This window comes from Hemiscyllium ocellatum, chromosome 48, assembly GCF_020745735.1.
Source record: "Hemiscyllium ocellatum isolate sHemOce1 chromosome 48, sHemOce1.pat.X.cur, whole genome shotgun sequence".
Taxonomy (NCBI): domain Eukaryota; kingdom Metazoa; phylum Chordata; class Chondrichthyes; order Orectolobiformes; family Hemiscylliidae; genus Hemiscyllium; species Hemiscyllium ocellatum.
In genome coordinates, this window is record NC_083448.1 from 20,582,068 (window position 1) to 20,602,616 (window position 20,549).

Below are 20,549 nucleotides of genomic sequence, written 5' to 3' on the forward strand. Positions count from 1 at the left end.
TCTTCAGAGAGCAGTTCGGAGATCCTATCCAGTCACCTGAGAAAGTGTCTGATAGGGAGAGCTCATGATCTAAGTGAACAGGCTCCCAGGTAAAATTCAGTGTCTGGCTGGGAATGTCAGTGTTCAGTCTTGGGCAGAGAGTTGCATCCAGTCAGGTATTTTCCTGTTTATGTATGCGATTGAGAACTTATCAGGAATGCATGAGTGGGTGCCTGGACTAACAGGCTGGTCAGAAACAGCATTTCCTTTCAGATGCACACCACCAACCTTCATTGTGACAGCTAACAGAAGCTATGAAACTAATCCTGTCAGTCCTGCTCTGTTACATCAACACGGGGAAGCATGAGACATTGTCTCGAACCTACCTGCAAACAGAATTGAATCTCACCCTGCCTGTGATATGTGTAATTTCAACCCAGCCAGATCCTCAGAACAAACAAGCTCAATGTCTATCCATCCATCTGTCTGTTGATTGATTTATAAACCTATCTCTCTGATCTCAGTCTTTCTCAGTTTCCGCATGTCTTCATCTCTGTCACTGACTCACCTCAGCTTTCCATACGGAGACAAAGTTCAAACTCACACAACACCACATCGACAGACGGTCTCACAGTCTCCATCAGATCTCAGGCTATTAGAAGGACATTGTGACAATGGTTTGTTTCTCTAATTAGGAAGCAATGATGAGTTTTACCATACCACATTGCCATTGAATTGTGCCTGAATCCACAAAGACCTGGTCTGGAATTGAAGACATTATGTGTTTATTGGGTGAACAGCCCAGTGTCATCAGGTCCCAGTCTCATCAGAAAGGGTGTGAGACACCAGCCGTGCTCTGCATCATTTGCCTGGGGTATGCTTCATTTTCTTTCAGTCCTTTCTCACAGAAGGGAGTAATTGCTGTTCTGAATCTACAGCCATATTTGATTCCCATTTATTTTACATTCAGAGTACACTGTTACTTTTAACATACTCAACGTTTTATACAATGGACAGCAGAACAGCAGGTAACTCAGAGGAACGGAAGAATACCAGGTGATTGTCCACACATCCCCGAGTGCAGCGGGCCAGGCTAACACAACTAAGCATGCTCACCGCTGTCAGAGATTCTCAGAGCAGGGAGGTTATGTTGGAGCTGGACAGGACCTTGGTGAGGCCACAGCTGGGGTACTGTGTGCAGTTCTGGTCCCCACACCATAGGAAGGAAGTGATTGCCCAGGAAGGGGTGTAGAGGGGATTCACCAGGATGTTGCCTGAGATGGAGCCGTTTTGCTACAAAGAGAGGCAGGATAAGATTGAATTGTTTTTTTTAGAGCAGAGAAGTTTTGACAGAGACCTGAGTAAGGTTGATAAGATGGACAGGTCGACGGAATGTAGCTGTTCCCTTTCGTCGAAGGGTCAGTAACAAGGGGCCATCATTTTAAAGTGAGAGGCAGGAGGTTTGGAGGGAATGGAGGACACACTTTCTCCCCACAGAAAGCACTGCCTGGGGGGGGGGGGGAATGGTGTTGAAATGGGAAGCCTCAGAGCCTTCAAAAGATACTTTGATGAGTGTCAGAACATTCAAGGCTATGGGCCTAGTGCAGGAAATTGGGACTCGGATTGGTTGTGGGACATTTTTGGTGGTATGGAAATGATGGGCCTAGGGGACTTTTCTGTCCTGTATAATCCTATGACACCAAGTCCAAAGATGTGCAGGTCAGGTGAATTGGCCAGGCTAAATTGCCCATAGTGTCAGGCGCATTAGTCAGAGGGCAATGGGTCTGGGTGGGTTACTCTTCAGAGGGGCAGTGTGGACTGGTTGGGCCAAAGGGCCTGTTTTCACACTGCAGGTAATCTAATCTAAAAAAAACACTTTCCTAACGTCACAACACTTTGCATTTTTAAAGTGCCTTTAATCTAGATAAATTTCCCAGGAGCACTTGTTTGAATTTGTTTTCTTGGGTGGTTTCTGACCCCTCCCTAATTGCCCTTGAGAAAGTAATGGTGAGCTGCCTTTTTGAACCACGGCAGTTTGGGGTGATGAAGACGCAGAGTCATGGGAGTTTTGTCCCAGTGATAGTGAAGGAAGATTAATATATATCCAACTGGGGAATGAGTGTGTGTGTGTGTGTGTGTGTGTCTGTCTGTCTGTCTATGTGTGTGTGAGTGACAGACTGTGTGTGTGTGAGTGTGAGTGACAGACTCTGTGTGTGTGTGTGTGTGAGTGTGTGTGTGTGTGTGTGTGTGAGTGACAGACTCTGTGTGTGTGTGTGTGTGAGTGTGTGTGTGTGAGTGACAGACTCTGTGTGTGTGTGTGTGTGTGTGTGAGTGTGTGGAGGTTGGGATGGGGGTTGCTTGGAAGGGGACTGAAAGTTGGAGATCTTCCCGTGCTGTTGTTCTGTCAGGTGACAGAGGTTGCACATTTGTAGAACTATCCAGTTCCTTTCTCAATGTTTTCTCCTCAGGAGTCATGTGAATGGCCTGATAGTCGAAAGCAGGTCATATAAAGTTCACCAGCCCTCAGAGTCCCTGTGTGCCTTCTCCCGTGGGTAAGATAGTTGGGTGCAGTGTGATTAGAAATTGCAGATCACTCCACCACTTTGGTCTGAGTCTTGGGGGCTGTGGAATGAGGCAGGTGCTATAAGCCCATCACACGCTGTGTAACGTGGGGTGATGACCCAAGCAAGAAGTTGCTGGTAGCATTCCCCAGTGTGTATCAAGACAGTTTCTTCAAGGTAGTCCTGAAAGGAAAGAAGGTTGGTAAAAGTAAAGGGAGTCAGCTCAGGACAGGACAGGCAGGCAGGCACGAGTAAACGTCAAACTTGGAAACTAAAACAGGTTACAAGGTTTGGGAATGATTAGTTAAAACGCTGAAGGATCAGTCAAGATGCCTGGGTAGCAGTCATTATTTCGTGAATACCATCATAGAATCCCAACATTGTGGAAGTAGGCCATTCAACCCATTGAGTGTGCACTAACCCTCTGATGAGCATCACACCCTATCACCCTGCATTTCCCATCCCTGGATACTATGGCCAGTCCAGTTAGCCTGAGCACCGTGAGGAAACCCACGCAGACATGGGGATGTTTGAAATGCTGAACGGGACATTGGGTGCCACTGCTGTCATGCAGGAAGAGTGGCACAGCAAGATCTCACTAACAGTATAATGGTAACTGACCGGGTTGGTTATTCAAGTGATGTTCATTGAGGTGTCATCCTGTATACCAAGGCTTCATCAAATAATGTCCTGGGATCCTCTCAGTCCATGGGCAGAGTTATCAGTTGAATTTAAGACAGCAATTGGCACTCCAGCACTCTCTGAATGCACTGCAGATTCTGCGTTGGGACTTAGTTTGTGACTCACTTCAGAGGGAGATGTGCCCCTGACTGCTCCACACGCTGAGAAAATCTCAGAGCGATGGACTTCAACTGACCAAGTGATTAATGACAATGGGATTCCTCTGTTGGCAATTTTTAGATTGTCAATTTTGACAATGACACCAACTTTTTAAACTGTTAAACTAGTGAGCAAAGTGATCAGGTTATGCGTTTGTTGATTGAATTATTTGTCACTTGTACCTGACAGATGGTTTTGTTTTTTGGTTTGTGTTATTTCCCCTGTTGAATGCTACACACCAGGTCACCCACGAGGGATATAATGGAGCATTAAAGGGATAGGGATGGCAAACATTGACACAGCTCCACTTAGCTCCTGTGGGAACTTTCTGTGGGAGCAAACGAATGCTCAGGATTATGTGACAACAACTCGAGAGATGGGAATCCTCTCCTTAGAGCAGAAACGATTGCAAGTAGATTTAATGGAGTGGTTCAGGGCTTGGATAGAGTGAATATGAAGAAACTGTCTCTGTAGCTGAAGGACAGTTCAGGAAATCCAGAGCTTCTGAAAGACATGGCAGAAAGCAAGCTCTCTGTAAATCACCAAGGCGTTTCAAACAGCTGACATTGCTGTATTCTAGAATAATCATACCTCCGAATATTTCAGGGCACTGGCTGCTCGGTGATATAACGCGGTAATGCTTGGAAACACCCCCCTGAAAATGCTAGTCCTCTGTCCCTCCTGACTGATTGTTTAAAAGATTTCAGGGTTAGGTACAAACATTCGCACGGGAGATGCAGAGAACTGTCAAGAAGGAACTTGCATTTTTGCCGCACTTTTCCTGACCCCAGATGATCTGAAGGGATGGCCCTGTCACCGAACATGCTCCTATATTAGTGCAGGAAATAGACAATTTGCTCACAGCAAGGTCTTCAGGAACAGAAATCTACTCATGACCAGATCATCTGTTTTTGTGATCTTGGTTGGGGGAGTTAATATTGGCCAGGTGTCCAGACTAAACCCTGAGTCTTTTTGAAAGAATGCCATGGGATCTTTTAGTTCTACTTGAGGGGGGGTCGATGGACACTTGACTTTGACAGCTTTGACTTTGCTGTCAAGGGGCAACACCATCCTGACGTTGGAGCTCTGTTCTTTATCTGGGGCTTGGACCCACAATCTCAAGCATGGAGTTAGATGAGAGTGTTTCCCCCCAACCCAAGTCAGACCTAAATTGGACTTGCTTCTTGCAGAGTTGGCATCATTTGGCAGTCACCAGAAAGGAAAGATATAAAAGGGACCTAAGGGGCAACTTTTTCACATAGAGGGTGGTACGTGTATGGAATGAGCTGCCAGAGGATGAGGTGGAGGCTGGTACAATGCAGCGCTTAAGAGGCATTTGGATGGGTATATGAATAGGAAGGGTTTGGAGGGATATGGGCCGGGTGCTGGCAGCTGGGACTAGATTGGGTTGGGATATCTGGTCGGCATGGATAAGCTGGGCCGAAGGGTCTGTTTCCATGCTGTACATCTCTATGACTCTCTGACTCTGTGCTGGACCAGACAGCTATAACAACCAGTATCAGGAGGGAATCAATGAGCTCCTCATTGTAATTCCTGTTGTAAAGAGTGTGTGGGACTGGGGTACACGGTTGAGGTGGGATGCACTCTGTCCCTGCTGGGAACCACATAACCAAGTTTCCACCGTGCTGCTGAGTTTACCATCACACAGAGAGGAGAGACACACTCCCAATGGTGGCAGGGCTCCTCTACTGAGAACCAGGAATTAAAAACAAAGGCTGATGCTTTTAAAGGGTTAAACAGCCCCTGGCCGAGCTCGCTCGCAGACAGATCCCCTATTTCCACAAGCACTCCCCCCACCATACCCACCCTGAATAACCTCAACGCTAACCTGTGTTGTAAATTCATCATGAGAAGCTTTTTTTAGTGCTGATATAAATAGTTTCAGTATCCAACACCAAGTTAACACTTATCTCTGGGCAAAAGGTTAAAATTAGCGCGAACGGCTGTGCTTTTCACAAAAGCGAGATCCCTGCTCAAAAGCTGTGGAATTTTTCAACCCAGTTGCTAGTTTTAGGTCAGTGTTGAGAGGGACGTTTACAGGAATTGATCTGAGCTTTTAAGACACCAGTCCTTCTGATGCTGATTTCCCGTCTCTCTCTCTCTCTCTCTCGTCGTTTCATTTGCCCTTTTGTTTGGAAAGAGGTTGAGAAGAACAAATTGAAGCAACTTTGCTCTCAGTCCCTTACTTGGGTAGGATTATCATTCCCACTCACTCACTCAGTCTCCTGTCTGTGAGATTAGATGCTGAATGTAGCCCCGGTCTAAGATAGGATCGAACAACATTCTTCACACAGCACACCACACAGGAAAGGGTGATGGCTACTTTGCAGATGACACTGGGGAGGAATAGCGCTTGATACCTCTGGGTGGACTCATCATTTCAAACTGACCCTGTTCAGTCCAAAAGATCCATTTCATTTCATTTCCACTGTGTTTACCACCAAAAAATAGATGCGATTAGAGAATGATTGCAGCCTTCAATAACTCTGAGTGATGTGGCTGAGGAATTTTCTGCTTAACCCGAAGGGTTTGAAATCTTAAATAGGTGGTTGGGAGAAGAGGGGTGAAGTGGGGTAAGTGGGGCTACGTGTGATTAGGACAGTGTCCTTACCTGGGTGTGGATCATTCTCACCCCAGGCTCTGGATTATACCCCACCCAGGCAAAGCCATCAGGTTGTAATTGAGGTGGTCATACCCAAAGTCCCTCTGCTGGGAAATGAGACAGCCTCTGCTCCGTAGGCCCAGCTCATGGGAGGTACCATGGACAATAGGAATATTCCGAGATTCATCAAGAGAAGGAGCAGGTCGCAAATTCTCTTCATTAATATGGCCATAGCGCTCCCACCACCCTAACACCCCACGTGCAAATCCGGCCTCTGGGTCTTTGGTTCTGGGTAAGGTCTACATGAGAAAACTTTCCCATGTAGTTTCCCATGGAAATCTCCATAAGCAGAATCAGAGAATCACACAGGACAGAAAAGGCCCTTCGGCCCATTGGGTCAGTGCTGCAAAGACTACCTGAAGCCTGCACTCAAACCACCTGGTCCGTAGCCTTGAATATTATGGCATTCCAGGTACTCGTCCACTTATTTTACAGAGTCAGGACTAACAATGTGATGGGGACACCAGCAGTTCCAGTTCTGTTCCAAGCCCTGAGTCAGCCATTCATTATCACGGGGCCCTTACCAAGCAGCATGGACCTCTGTCACATGGGCAAGGACAGCCATTGGCATGTGTTTGTGATGCCCGGCCAGTGAATGGGCCGGGCTGGCCACGACACTCAGCTCAAGTTGGAAAAATATCTCTCACTCACTGGGAATTTGGCAGCAGCCAGCCCTGAGGAGGAGAAGGAGGAGGTGTTACTGGTCAGCTAGGCACTGAGGATCAGAGACAAGGTGAGAAGGGAGCTCTCTCTCTGTGTCTCCTCTGACTCATATTTATCCCCAACTAACATCATGAATATCAATTCTCCAGACATTGGCACTGTGGGATCTTGCTGTGCATGCCTTGGCTCTTGAATTTCCCGCATTATGGCAGCATTGAGACCACAGAAGATGACCCTGATGCCTGGAGCAAGCGATGATAATGGCTGTGACAGAATGGCTCTACCTGGTAACTCCCTGGCAGTGCTACGGCTGTCTCGACCACAGGACTGAGCATGTTCAGGGAAGCAGGGCAACAGCCCTTTCTCAAGGGGCAATTAGGGACGGGCAATAAATACTGGTGTGGAGAGCAACTCTCACCCTCCAGGAAAGAAGGAATTGAAAACATGACAAATGTATCAGGGACACAAGTGTGCAGCAGAAGCTGCACTTCAGTGTGTGTTTGTAAGTGTGACCAATCACTTTTGAGGTACGGTGACCATGGTAACACATTCCCTCTGGGCAAAAGCACGCTCGCAATTGTCACGATTACAACCAGACTTCAGTGCAACCTTTCCCACACTCAATACCTCTCTCAACACTTCCAATGTCAAATGCAATGTCAACATGTCACACTGTCATCACACCCTCCAGCCAGTGGTGGCACTGCAGCACTTCAGCCTGTGTTCCAACTGACTTGACCCTCTCCCCCCTCCTCAATGGTTGCATCCTTCTTCAGTCCAAGCAGGCTTCACTGGGACTCAGTGACTGAATAAAAACCAGGAGCGGATTCTGATTGAAAGACAAATTTCTCAATGATGCAGTGCTGTCCAAGTCTGGTTGACCTTCACTTTGTACTGTCCATCCTCCTCTCCATGAGGCACATATCCAGTAGGTCCTGGAGAGTTTCCTGGCAGCTAGCTCTGACATTTCACCTCCCACAGGCAGAGGTAGCTGCTCCGAAATATCCTTCGAGCTTTCAGAACCAGGACGAGGAAGGAACAGGTTTGAAAGGACCCCAATTCCAGCAAATTGCCTTTCAGTACTGTTCAAGGCTCATTGAATCCCTTCAGCCCATTGAGTGTGCACCAACTTATCTCCACTGACTGCACCCTCCAGCACTTGGACAGCAGGCCTGTCGCTGGAGTAGATTAAACCAAGTCCTATCCAGCTCCAACATCATCTCCCCACTCTTCCCTGTCTGTGCCATGTCTGATGAAGGCTAGTGTGCTGTCTTCCTCCTGAACTCCCCTGTTAACGTGTCCCACCGCTTTCAGGGTTCAGTGAACAAGCACCACCCGAGGAACAAGTACATCTTAGCCCCCAAAAAAACCCTTTCCAACTCCAGTCCACCTTGGTTGTTCGGTGTGGGAAGAAGGAGCTGGAGAAAAGCAGGAACGATTGTCCGTGGCTGGTGTGATCAGACTGTGGGATGGTCCCCGTGGGTGTGAACGTTCTCTCAGCCACCAGGGGGCTCCAGTTTCACCCTGGGGCCTCCTCCCGGTGAATATCCTGAGTGGAATCTGGGAATATTTCTGTTGCCAGCAGCCGAGATGGAGGCTTGGTTCAGTTCGGGTGATGGAAAACGTCCTGGGTGGAGGAAAGACGTTTCTCTCCCCCTAAAAATAGCGAAGGATGTGAATGAATAGCATGACCAAAGAAACTTGCTGCTGGTGTCCTGCTGACCCCCAGGGGAAAAGCCCTTGAGAGGGACTATCTTCTGCTGATCTCAGCTAATTTTAAACATACCCTGCTTCCAGTGTCCTGCTGGCATGTTCAAAGATATGCATGGATGACGTACAGGGAGACAGGGAGACACAACTTGCATTTATATAGCGCCTTCTCATGGAGCCAGACACCTCAAAGGGCTTGACAATCACTGAAACCTTGATGTTGTGTTTGAGGGATGCAAGGGGGAGATGGTGTTGGATTGGTAATGTCATTGTGCTGTTTGTAGTCCACCCCAGGTTCTGAGAGAGGACCACTGGACCCCAAAGGTCCACACTGTTTTCTCTTTGGTCACCCTACTGAGTTTTTCCAGCAATTGCTGTTTTGGCCTCAGAGCCCCAAGTTTATGTGGGTTCAAATCCTACCATTGCATTTCAATTCAATGAAAACACAGTCTGGAAATATTTACTGGCCTTACATTCTTTAACAAAAAAGTCTGTGACTCCGAGTCAGAGAAACATTTGACTCTTAACTCTCATGTTGGGAATGGGTAAGAAATATCACTTTAACCAGCGCCCATATCCCATGGAAAACTACACACACACACACACGAAAAGTCTATGTTATAAAGCAATTATACAGAAGGTACAAGCCAGAAATGGGTCTGTTAGTCAGTGTTGACCCCAGTGCTGTTTGTGAGATCTTGCTGTTCAGGACATAGCTGTTCAGTTTCCCCCCACTGTCACCTTCACTGGTTTGGACACCTGCACAGGTACACTGAATATAACTGCTGAAAATGTGTTGCTGGAAAAGCGCAGCAGGTCAGGCAGCGTCCAAGGAACAGGAGATTCGATGTTTCGGGCATAAGCCCTTCTTCAGGAACAGCCCTCCTGTTCCTTGGATGCTGCCTGACCTGCTGCGCTTTTCCAGCAACACATTTTCAGCTCTGATCTCCAGCATCTGCAGTCCTCACTTTCTCCACTGAATAGAACTGCCTCACAAGGATACACAATACACACAGGTAGCCCTGTGTAATGCAAATAATGCTGATCCAAGGTTTCCAACATTGACATAGGAGCATGTCAAACACAATAGAGCATGCAGTTCAGGTGAGAGGGGGAAGTGTTTCCACAGAGAGTAATAGGGATGTGGGACATGCTGCCACAAGTGGTGATGGGGGTGAAGACAGGCACAATAGGGGCATTTTAGGGGCTTTTCCATTAGCGCATGGATATGCAAGGAATGGAGGGATATGGACTGAGGACAGGCAGATTAGTAACATTTGGCATCATGTTCATAGAACATAGAACATTACAGTGCAGAACAGGCCCTTCGACCCTTGACCTTGAAGTGCAGGTTCATAGCTCCTTGAAAGTGGAGTCGCAGGTAGATAGGATAGTGAAGAAGGTGTTTGGTATGCTTTCCTTTATTGGTCAGAGTATTGAGTACAGGAGTTGGGAGGTCATATTATGGCTGTACAGGACATTGGTTAGGCCACTATTGGAATATTGCATACAATTCTGGTCTCCTTCCTATCGGAAAGATGTTGTGAAACTTGAAAGGGTTCAGAAAAGATTTACAAGGATGTTACCAGGGTTGGAGGGTTTGAGCTACAGGGAGAGGCTGAACAGGCTGGGGCTGTTTTCCCTGGAGCGTCAGAGGCTGAGTGGGTGACCTTATAGAGGTTTATAAAATGAGGAGCATGGATAGGATAAATGGACAAAGTCTTTTCCCTGAGTTGGGGGAGTCCAGAACTAGAGAGTGAGAGGGGAAAGATATAAAAGAGACTTAAGGGGCAACATTTTCACGCAGAGGGTGGTACGTGTATGGAATGAGCTGCCAGAGGAAGTGGTAGAGGCTAGTACAATTACAACATTTAAGAGGCATTTGGATGGGTATATGAATAGGAAGGGTTTGGAGGGACCTGGGCTGGGTCCTGGCAGGTGGGACTAGATTGGGTTGGGATATCTGGTCAGCATTGACGGGTTGGATCTACATCTCTGAACATCTCGGTGACGCTGTGACTGATGGGTCTGTGTCCGCGCTGTATGATTCCATGACTTTGTGTTTCTAGAACTGTCTTTGTTAAGGAGACCAGCAAGTCTGAGGCTGTACTGCCACCATCTCCACCAGAGTGAAGGGTTTTAGTCCCTGCATTGCACAAGCGCCTGACTGAGTGAAACACTTTCAGGATGAGAAAACCATGACTTAGATAGAAATTCTTTCTTTCTCCCAACTCTTAAAAGCCTCCTTGAGGATTTCAGTTGCCTGTTTGATCTCAGTGGCCTCCTTTGGGATGACCACCAGGATATGTTGATGCAAGTTTGTGTTTAGCTTCAGCCTTGTCCCTTCTCCTGACTGCACCTCAAGTTGTGAGAACGTCACATGGGATCTTGGGGTGGCTGTTCCTCCCTCAGTGTTTCCTTGGATTCTCCAGGAATTAAAGACAGATCTCCATGATCAGAACCCAGGCGTTTACGTTTGATGATTTCTGAAGGAAGAGATTTGCTGTTGCTGGTTTTCAAATTGCACTCAACCAAGTCAGAGAAAGAAATCCCAAAAGAGTGTACGATGAAATATTTTGAGAACACATCATTTTCTCATCAATACTTAACTTCAGTGTCACCAGGCAATGTTCTGTTTACATGTGGGCACTTCTGCTTGTTTCTCTGACAAATATTAATCATCGTGGGGAGAATATGCCAGGAATCTTGCTGTAAAAGGAGGGTTTGAGTTGTAAGGCGAAGCTGGATAGACTGGGACCCTTTTCCCTGGAGAGTGCAGGAGGCTGAGGGGTGATTTTATAGAGGTGTATAACATCGTGAGGGACACGGATAGGGTAAATGGCAGGTATCTTTTCCCTGTGGTGGGGGTGTTGAGACGAAGGAGTACATCTGTCGGGTGAGAGGGGAGAGATTTGAATAAGACATAAGGGGCAACACTTTTACACAGCGGGTGCTTCACATGTTCAGTGAACTCTCTGAGAAAGTGGTAGATTTGGGGACGGTTACAATATTTCAAAGATGTGTGGCTAAGTACATGAACCAGAAAGGTAGTTCTGCAGGCAGTTGGGAGTGGTTTAGTTTGGAACGTGGATTAGTTGGACCAAAGGGTCTGTTTCCGTGCTGAATGATTGCAGAGGAGTGATAGAACAATGGACAGATAGACCTGGCTGAATTTATCGTATCGTGGGACTCTGGAGAAGGCACTCTCCCTTCCAGGGGTGTGTCCAACACGAGTTGGCGACCCTGTGCCCAGCTCAGAGAGATGGAGAGTTGAGTTGGAGGAGGGGTGAACTGACACACATCAGATCACTGGGCTCCGGCACAGTAAAAGCAAATTGATTTTATTTCTCCCTTTGTAAACAAAAGGGGGAGAATCAATCGTCCCCTAATTTTAATCAGCACGTGAGGGACCACACCAGGACCAGTGACCAACTCAGCCGACGTCATATCCGTGTCTACCAGCTCTACAGCCGGACCAGTGGGAAGCACGTCCAGATCCTGGGCAAGAGAATCAACGCCACGGCGGAAGACGGGAGTAAATACGGTAAGGAATTTGACTTGCACTTGACTCTTTCACTATTGGCTATAGCCTACTCTGATTGGGTAATGGGCCCATCAATCAGACCGAGATGTGACCGCTCAAAGTGATTGAGGTTTTGGATTTTGTCCCCTCCTCCGCTCACTGCCAGTACAAAGGCTGCTGGGAAGGAACCAGTTCATTGCTTGCTGTCGATCATAGACTTTGTTTACTCTCAGTAAAAAGTCCCTTTGCTCCAAAATGAGCACTGCCCTTGGGAAGCCTGCAATGGTTTCATACTCGCTGACACTGTCGTTACCTGGCCCCTCCATTTTACTGAGCCTGTACCCTGACACGGCTAATCACAAACAAACTGAACCACTGGACAAACTCAGCAGCTCTGCCAATCTCTGTGGAGAAAAGCAGAGCTGACGTTTCGGGTCTCTTGCTCAGTTTTGGATTCAGGTTTCCCAGCATCCTCCATTCTTGTGAATCACACCTTGACTAAAATTCCTGCCCAGCTGCTTTCTCCCCCCCACATTTCAACTCTCTGTACGTCAAACAGCAGATATACAGGGATGGAATCGAATCAATGGTCTGGCAAGGTCATGCACAGAATGATAAATAGTTCGGAGTGAGTTAGAGGCTGCGATCTAATCGAGGGGTTTAATGGGAGGTTTTCATGTCCAGGTAAACAGATACCCAGGAAGGAATCATTGACTGAAATCTGATTGAGGAGTTCAGGTTGAGTTGATATACACAATAATAGACATCCAGAACTTGGAAGCTACTCAGTAGACTGGAGGAGTTTGTGTTGAAAAACTGAGGAATGAGTTCACATTTTGAATCTAATTGGGGGATTCAGGGAGTTTATTGTCAGAGTGATAGAGTCATAGAGATGTACAGCACGGAAACAGACCCTTCGGCCCAACCCGTCCATGCCGACCAGATATCCCAACCCAATCTAGTCCCATCTGCCAGCACCCGGCCCATATCCCTCCAAACCCTTCCTATTCATATCCCCATCCAAATGCCTCTTAAATGTTGTAATTGTACCAGCCTCCACCACATCCTCTGGCAGCTCATTCCATACACGTACCACCCTCTGGGTGAAAAAGTCACCCCTTAGGTCCCTTTTAAACCTTTCCCCTCGCACCCTAAACCTATGCCCTCTCGTTCTGGACTCCCCCACCCCAGGGAAAAGACCTTGTCTGCTTCCCCTGTCCATGCCCCTCATGATTTTATAAACCTCAGACCGAGAGATCCCCAGAAGTGGGTCACACACTGGTGCTCAATTGAAGTGTTTATCCAGTGAGTGACAGATACTCTGGACTGAGTTATAGACTGGAATTAAATTAGGTGCTTTGAATGGTTTCTATAACAGAGTAACAGATAACCAGACCAAAGGCAGTGAATGTTTGAGAAACCCACCAGCTCTGGCAGCATCAGTGGGGAGGGAAAGAGAGTGAATGTTTGGAGATGATCTGACGTTTGCCCAGAACATTTCCTGTGTTTCTCGCTCCCCAGTTAGTGAGTCTGTCCAGCTTTCTCAGTGCTTGGTACAGATTTCCAGCACCTTCAGTCTTTGGCCCTCAGCAGACAGCCAGGAGTGAGGTGGCTGCTGGTGTTAGCTACTGCTCTGGCTGTTTAGAAACAGAATGAGACGCTTTTTAATTCGGGTTAACAGGAAGGTCACTTTCTGAGTTGCCACTTCTCGTGTGGAGCTTAACCAGCAGCAGCTCAGGAGTGGGCTGGGAGTGGCCTCCATTTATTTCAGGAAATCCGGAAAATTGGTGTGTGAACATTGTACAAAACTCAAAGGGAATGGGGTGACACCTGCCTGATTCCAGACATCGACAGGATTGCATTTGGTGCAGATGATGGTGTGGTAGAAATGTCACTATAATAGTGTTTCAGAGATCTTAGCTCAGGCTATGAGGTGATGGGTTCGAGACCCAGTACATCAGATGGTGGGATTGAAATTCACTCAATCTGTAATTGAAATAGTGAGTGTGAAACCACCATTGATGGATGTGAAAACCCATCTGGGCTTGGCCTTCAGGGGAGGTGAGAAATCTGCCATCCTTACCTAGTCTGACCTTCATATGACTGCAAGTTAACAGCCAAGTGGTTGATTCTGAACTGCCCTTTGGTAAGGCACTTGCTTGAAGGACAGTTAAGGATTGATAAGAGATGCTGTCCTTGTCAGTGATGTTTGTAACATCACTTAAGAATAAAGAAGATACTCTCACTTCCCAATGAGACCCTGATTGTGCTCCATCCCTGCCCAGTCCTCAGCAGACCTGGGTCCACCTCCTTTATTTTAATGGATTACTGTTTTTTGTTTTAGCGAAGCTGCTGGTGGAAACGGACACGTTTGACAGTCGAGTGAGAATCCGGGGAGCAGAGACTGGGCACTACATCTGTATGAACAGAAAGGGGAAACTGGTGGGAAAAGTAAGTGGCTGGCTGAAGGTGGGGGTGGCTGTATGTGAGGGTCAAGCAAGTGAACACAAACACCCTCAGAATGAATCCTAACATGAGGCACAGGAGCAGAAATGAGGCCATTCAGCCCATCAATCCTGCTCTGCTATTCAATCATGGCTGATAAGTTTCTCAACTCCATTCTCTCGCTTTCTCCCTGTAACCCTTCGTACTCAGGAACCTATCTATCTCTGTCTTAAATATACTCAGTAACCTGGTCTCCACAGCCTTCTGTGGCAGTCAGTTCCATAGATTCCCATCCAGAAGCACTTTAACATATGGAATAAATTCTGAGCCATTCCCACTCCTTTCTCCTGACTGGAACGTGGAAGACCTCACCCTTCTGGTCCAAGGTGCCTGTAAGTTCTCCTCAAGTCCTGGTACACTTTCAGTGTTTTGACACAGCTTTGGATTTCTAAAATGAGGAAATTTAGAAATGTCGTTATCACCCCGAATGTGCTGCAGACAGGTGGTGGAACCCAGTGGAGCTGTTATCTTCCAAACCAAACTGGACACCTACTTGAAGAATAACAGGGCTATGAACAGAAACTAGTTTGAAAATCTCCTTCAAAGTACCAGAACAGACAGGATGGGCTAAATGGCCTCATTCTGTGTTGCAGAATCTGTTCCTTCTCATATTGACAGCCTTTCAAGGTCTTGCCTTTCCACAGCACCTCTCAAGATCAAATGATGTCCCAGATCATTTTGCAGCCAGTGAAACATGTCTGAAATTTAGCCACCGTTGTCAAGGTAACAAATGCAACAGCCAGTTTCCAGCCAGCTAGCTCCCATAAACAGCGAGGTGATAGTGATAGAGATAAAGACTGCCCCAGGATGATGGTCCAGTCCTCTTCGGTGATAGTGGCCATGTCATCACTGCCAACCATTCACCTGAAGTGAGTACCTTCCTTTGTCTGACCGGGTACCCCAATGTTAAAGGTGAGATCACTTCACGATTGAACCAGACTTTCACTGCCAGTGATTGCCTGACCCTTTCCAGTCCCTTTGGAGAGGCTTCCCATCCAAAACCAGGAAAGGTTTCCTTCCCAGAGATCAGGGAAACAGTGACAACAGGGCTTCACTTCACAACATCGCTTTCGCAAATTGTACATGGGCTGATTTCTCCGACCGGGATTGCAAACGTTCCTGGAGTTTGGGAGGTCTATGGCCAGTATTTCAGGATGCTGGGTGCTATGGAGAGGGATGTGGGAGGAGCGTTCGGAGCATTGCAAGCCTCACATGTAGAGTTTTCCGTTTGTGATAAAACACTTTTAGAGATGTTGATGGAGCTGCCTTGTTGGTTAAGCTTCGAGTTTCAGATAGAAGTCATTGATTCAAGTGAAGCTCCTGATAGTCTTCTGTCCTTCCCACCAACTCTGGTCCCTCACCCATCGGACACTGCCCCTTTGCAGCCACTGCCTGAGGTTGAATTGATTTCTGATCAGTTATCTTTCAGTATTATAACTCTATCCCCATCTCCTCTATCCTAATCAGTAAGATCTACTTCAGGTTTGTAATGGACCAATAGCTTTCTAGCCTCACAGTTTCCAAGGCTCCACCATTGTCCTGTTGTCAGCTATTCTGCCTTGACCAAGGTTTGCATTGCCCTGTTCCAGTATCTTCTTGGATTACTTTGTCCCACCTTGGGACCTCCACATTAATGGTGCTGTATAAATACAAGTTTACTGTGGGATCTTGCTGTACCACAAATGGTCTTGCCATTTCCTCTGTGAAACGAGTGACTGGTCTTCAACAGGTTGGCGGTGCTAGGCAGTGGAATCTCCTCACTGAGGGTGGGGGAAAGGGGGAAACGATACACAATTCAGGGCACGATGTCAAAACTCTGCTGGGTTTGACTGAAGGGGGAGTGTGGCCTGACCGTCTCATGTTTTGCCTTTGATCCAGCTGGTTGGAAAAGGGAAGGACTGCATCTTCACCGAAATACTGCTGGAAAATAACTACACGGCACTGAGGAACACCAAGTACGATGGGTGGTACATGGCCTTTACCCGGAAAGGCCAGCCCAGGAAGGCAACAAAGACCAGACAGAATCAGAGAGAAGTCCACTTCATGAAGAGACTCTTCAAAGGTGAGCCGCTATTTCCAAACCAGGACCAGCAAAGGCACTTTGAGTTTATAAATTACCCCATCACCAAAAGGACTCAGAGAACTCGCCTTCCCAAGAGGCATCGGACCTAGACAAGCAATGACTTTCAATATTTTTTAAATAAGATGTTCTATTTTTTTATACTTGGTTTTTAACGGTTAGACGGTGGAACACACACAGGTTTTTCAGAAAAATTTACAAAAAAAAACTGATGAAATAAAAAACAATGAAACAAGCACCTGAAACGCAAAGGCTATTCTGTGTGTGTGCTCGATTGGAAATGTGCCAGACTTGTGCAGTACAATTCATCGATGCTGAGTGAATTCAGAAACAGCGGTCCTGACCAGGTAAATAGAGAAATCCCTCGTCATTGTACAGTTCTTTGTACGTCCTCAGAACATCCCACAACACTCTTCAGCCACTGATATATTTGGGAACAGGTTCCAAACGGCTGCGTTTGGAAGAATACTCGGTTGTAGACAATGAGGATCAACTCTGTGCCTTAGTTCTGGAGTACTGTTGCCTCTGAATCAGAAAGTTGTTTAGTTTAAGTCTCACTTTCAGATACCACAATAATCTTGGATGATGTTCCTGGTTTTGAACTGTAGGAGTTGCTGCTTTTCAGCTGAGACCTGAAGTCTTCCCTCGACCAATCCAGTGGCACAATGAATAGACTGGGACACAAGAGGCCAAGGGCTGACCTTATCACGGTCTATAAAATGACGAGGGGTGGAGATCAAGTAAATGGCAGGTGTCCTTTCTCTACGGTGGGGCATTTCACAACTCAGTGGGGGGAGGGGGAGTGGGGGGAGGGGCTCCTTTTTAAGGTGAGAGGAGAAATATTTTAAAAAAGACATGGGGCAACGTTTTTACAGAGAGGGTGGTTCATGTGTGGAATAACCTTCCGGAGGAAGCGATCATTAAAAGGTTGAAAAGGCGTTTGGAGAAGTACATGAATAAGAAATATTTGGAAAGATGTGGGCCGGGCACAGGCAGCTGGGACTAGGTTAGATTGGGGGCCTGCGCCATCTGGTTGGAGCAAATGATTTGTTTCCATGTTGTATGACTCTCTAACTTTGGGACTCTGTTTCAAAGTAGAGCCAGGGACTGCTCCCCAGGGTCCTGGGTGTTGTTTATCTCCCAACCAACCAATGTCATAAGAGATTCATCAGTCTCAATGTCCTGTCTGGGAGCTTGCTGCCTGTAAATTGGGTGCTCTTCCCCACAGTGACTACACTGCACAGGCTGCCAGAAACATCCTGAGGTGGTGAAAGTTGCAACTTTCAACGCAGACCCTTTGCGTCTTTAGCAGCGCCAGACTGCAGTGAGCTGGAACACAATGTGCAGTGACATACAGTGTCCTGAGGATACATTGAGGGCAGGAACCAGTGCCAGGTGAAAGGCCTGATGCTGGGGTCTTTGTTCTCCCCACTATCGAGAGTACGATCAATTCGAGGAAGACAAATGCGGAAACAGAGCCAGGGCAGGTAAAAATGTAACACCTGCCCAGGAACAATACAAGCCAGAAGTGAAGGTATGTTAGCAGCTTCCTCTGTGGGTGAAATGGGTTGGAAGGTAGCTGTGATCAAACCCATCCAAAGAAGCAATGGAACCTCCATCCACTTGTCAACAATGACACACAAAGGACACTTTGATCAACCTTCCTTGGTGACTAACTGCAATGAATACATGAGCAGTTAGCCCCCAGAAGGATATTTAATCATGGGGTCACTACACTCAGTGCAATGCTGTCCATCAGCAGGATTGGGAGGGGCTCCGATTTCCCATCACACCAAGAGGCTAGTTGAATGCACACAGGAAAGGGATTAGATTGGGAGTGGTGTAGGAGGAACAATGTGGGCGGCACAGTGGTTAGCACTGCTACCTCACAGCGCCAGAGACCCGGGTTCAATTCCCGCCTCAGGCGACTGTTTGCACATTCTCCCAGTGTCTGCGTTCAGGTGAATTGGCCATGCTAAATTGCCCGTAGTGTTAGGTAAAGGGTATGGGTGGGTGGCGGGTCAGTGTGGACTTGTTGGGCCGAAGGGCCTGGTTCCACACTGTAATCTAATGCAAAGTGTTCCGCAAATGACTGTCATCTCCAACTGTGCCAGCCCTATTTCATTTTGCAAATCAGGACAGTCTCACAGCGTAGGGAAACAGTCAAAGGGGAGTCTTGGTGAGGAGAATCTGGAGTGGTTTGTCTCGAATTCAATCGAGTGGGGCAGCTGAGAGACACAGTGGTTTATCTTACTTCAGATTTCCCACTCTTTGCCAGCAATATGACACTTAGCACACCTTGACCATTCATCAGAATAAATGGACAAACAGCAGAATAGGGAGAGACCATCTATCAGCTCAGATAGTGTCACAGAGTCATACAGCACAGAAACTTCAGTCCAACTCATCCACACCAAGCAGAGTTCCAAAACTAATCCAATCCCATTTCCCAGCACTTGGCCATGCTCCAAACCCTTCCTATTCATATACCCGTCCAGATGCCTTTTAAGTGTTGTCATTGTACCAGCCTCCACCACTTCCTCTGGCAACTCATTCCATACCCGTAGTGCCCTCTGCTACATTAAGATAGGACAAAGCGATGCCACCCTGGAGACTAACACAGAAAGCTGCAAGATCTCATTTCACCTCTTGAGCCTCTGAGACAGGATATACGAGGAGGATAGTGAAACTAATTCTATCATTAAGTCGATCACAACTAATGTGTACCTCTACTGTAGTTACTGCCTGAGCATCAGACGCCAATACATTTAAGGAACTGAAATCTGTCAGCCTCAGTTTTGGAAGTTCTTGGATGATACATGACAGTTGTTCTCGGTGTCTGGTGCCCATTGTGTGAAAGAATACTTCCTTAATCAACCACTGAATAAACTGCCTTCAGTTTTCACCCATCCCATTTTTAAAACCCCACCAATTGAAATAGTTAGTTTGTCTTTCCCCTTTCAAATCCTTTCAACATGACAAAACCATTCATTAGTCCGGCCTATCTGGTACAGGATTCAAAGGAACAGGATTGCTGTCTGTAATTGGAGTGCTGGCTGTGGGATCTGCAGCATGACCTCTTGTTTCCATTCACCCCAATCAGGTCAAACAGCCCTTTTTTTACTGATCCTCGACATGTTTCTGTTGAATAAACCGACTGTTCACAGAAAAGGTCTTCAATGCCTGGACAATCTAGAATCAGCCAGATTTCAGATTTTGGAGAAGGGAGCCACACTCTGAAAGGTTTTCATTCATCAGGACAGACACAAGAATACCAAATTTGAAATGATCATGACAATGTATCCAACAGGAGGAAAGGAAACTGAGTCATGGCTCAGTCAGTACTGATTAGTTCAGGTGTTACCATGAAGCAAGCAACAGGGAACCCAGATTCCTTCAGGTTTCTGGATAATTCGAAAAGCCAGTTGCATTGAAGATGAAGCCTCAGTTTGTAGACAATGGGACCTTACATATGAATGTATGTTGCATCTTGCTTGTTTAACATCTGAAGCTTGATGATCAATGATCTCCAATTATTCTTGTCGTAATGAGCACACACAAGATCCTTCAGTCAGTGCTGCCCAATCATGGAATCATGTTTAACTGTCCATCTCTGATATGTTCCTTTAATTTGGTGTCATACACACCACATTTAACCAACACATGCTTGCAAAACACACTCATCTCTGCTAATGCTGGAAATCTGAAACAAACACAGAAATCCCTGGAGAAACTCAGCAGGTCTGGCAGCATCTGTGGTTAGAAAGCAGAGCTGATGCTTCGAGCCCAGAAACGTTAATTCTTTTTGTCTCTCTATCGATGTGCCAGACCTGCTGAGTTTCTCCAGCATTCTCTGGTTTTGATCCACTCCTTGTGCCCTGAGTCAGCTGTCGGACCATGTCCTTGGCTCTGAGTGCACTCCCCAATTCACTATTACTTTCCCCAGGATTCACAGGCAGAGGGTGGTACGTGTATGGAATGAGCTGCCAGAGGATGTGGTGGAGG

At 46.9% G+C, this 20,549-nt stretch overlaps 1 protein-coding gene across 1 annotated transcript; it reads left to right on the top strand.

The window, feature by feature from the left end:
- Positions 1-6,931: 6,931 nt before the first annotated feature.
- On the top strand, positions 6,932-16,636 carry LOC132836918 (fibroblast growth factor 17-like). The gene is made up of 5 exons (XM_060856485.1): positions 6,932-7,013; positions 8,041-8,177; positions 11,794-11,980; positions 14,304-14,410; positions 16,343-16,636. Exons 1-5 carry the CDS (start codon positions 6,932-6,934, stop codon positions 16,634-16,636), a joined length of 807 nt encoding a protein of 268 aa, XP_060712468.1.
- Positions 16,637-20,549: the final 3,913 nt, after the last annotated feature.

What these genes read in the sequence shown, in the direction of transcription:
- LOC132836918 (XM_060856485.1), top strand. Translation starts at nt 6,932, where the DNA reads ATGGCAGCATTGAGACCACAGAAGATGACCCTGATGCCTGGAGCAAGC. An exon ending in GGAACGATTGTCCGTGGCTG is followed by an intron (nt 8,178 to 11,793) that starts GTGTGATCAGAC and finishes TTCTCCCTTTGT; the next exon opens with AAACAAAAGGGGGAGAATCA. An exon ending in AGGGGAAACTGGTGGGAAAA is followed by an intron (nt 14,411 to 16,342) that starts GTAAGTGGCTGG and finishes CCTTTGATCCAG; the next exon opens with CTGGTTGGAAAAGGGAAGGA.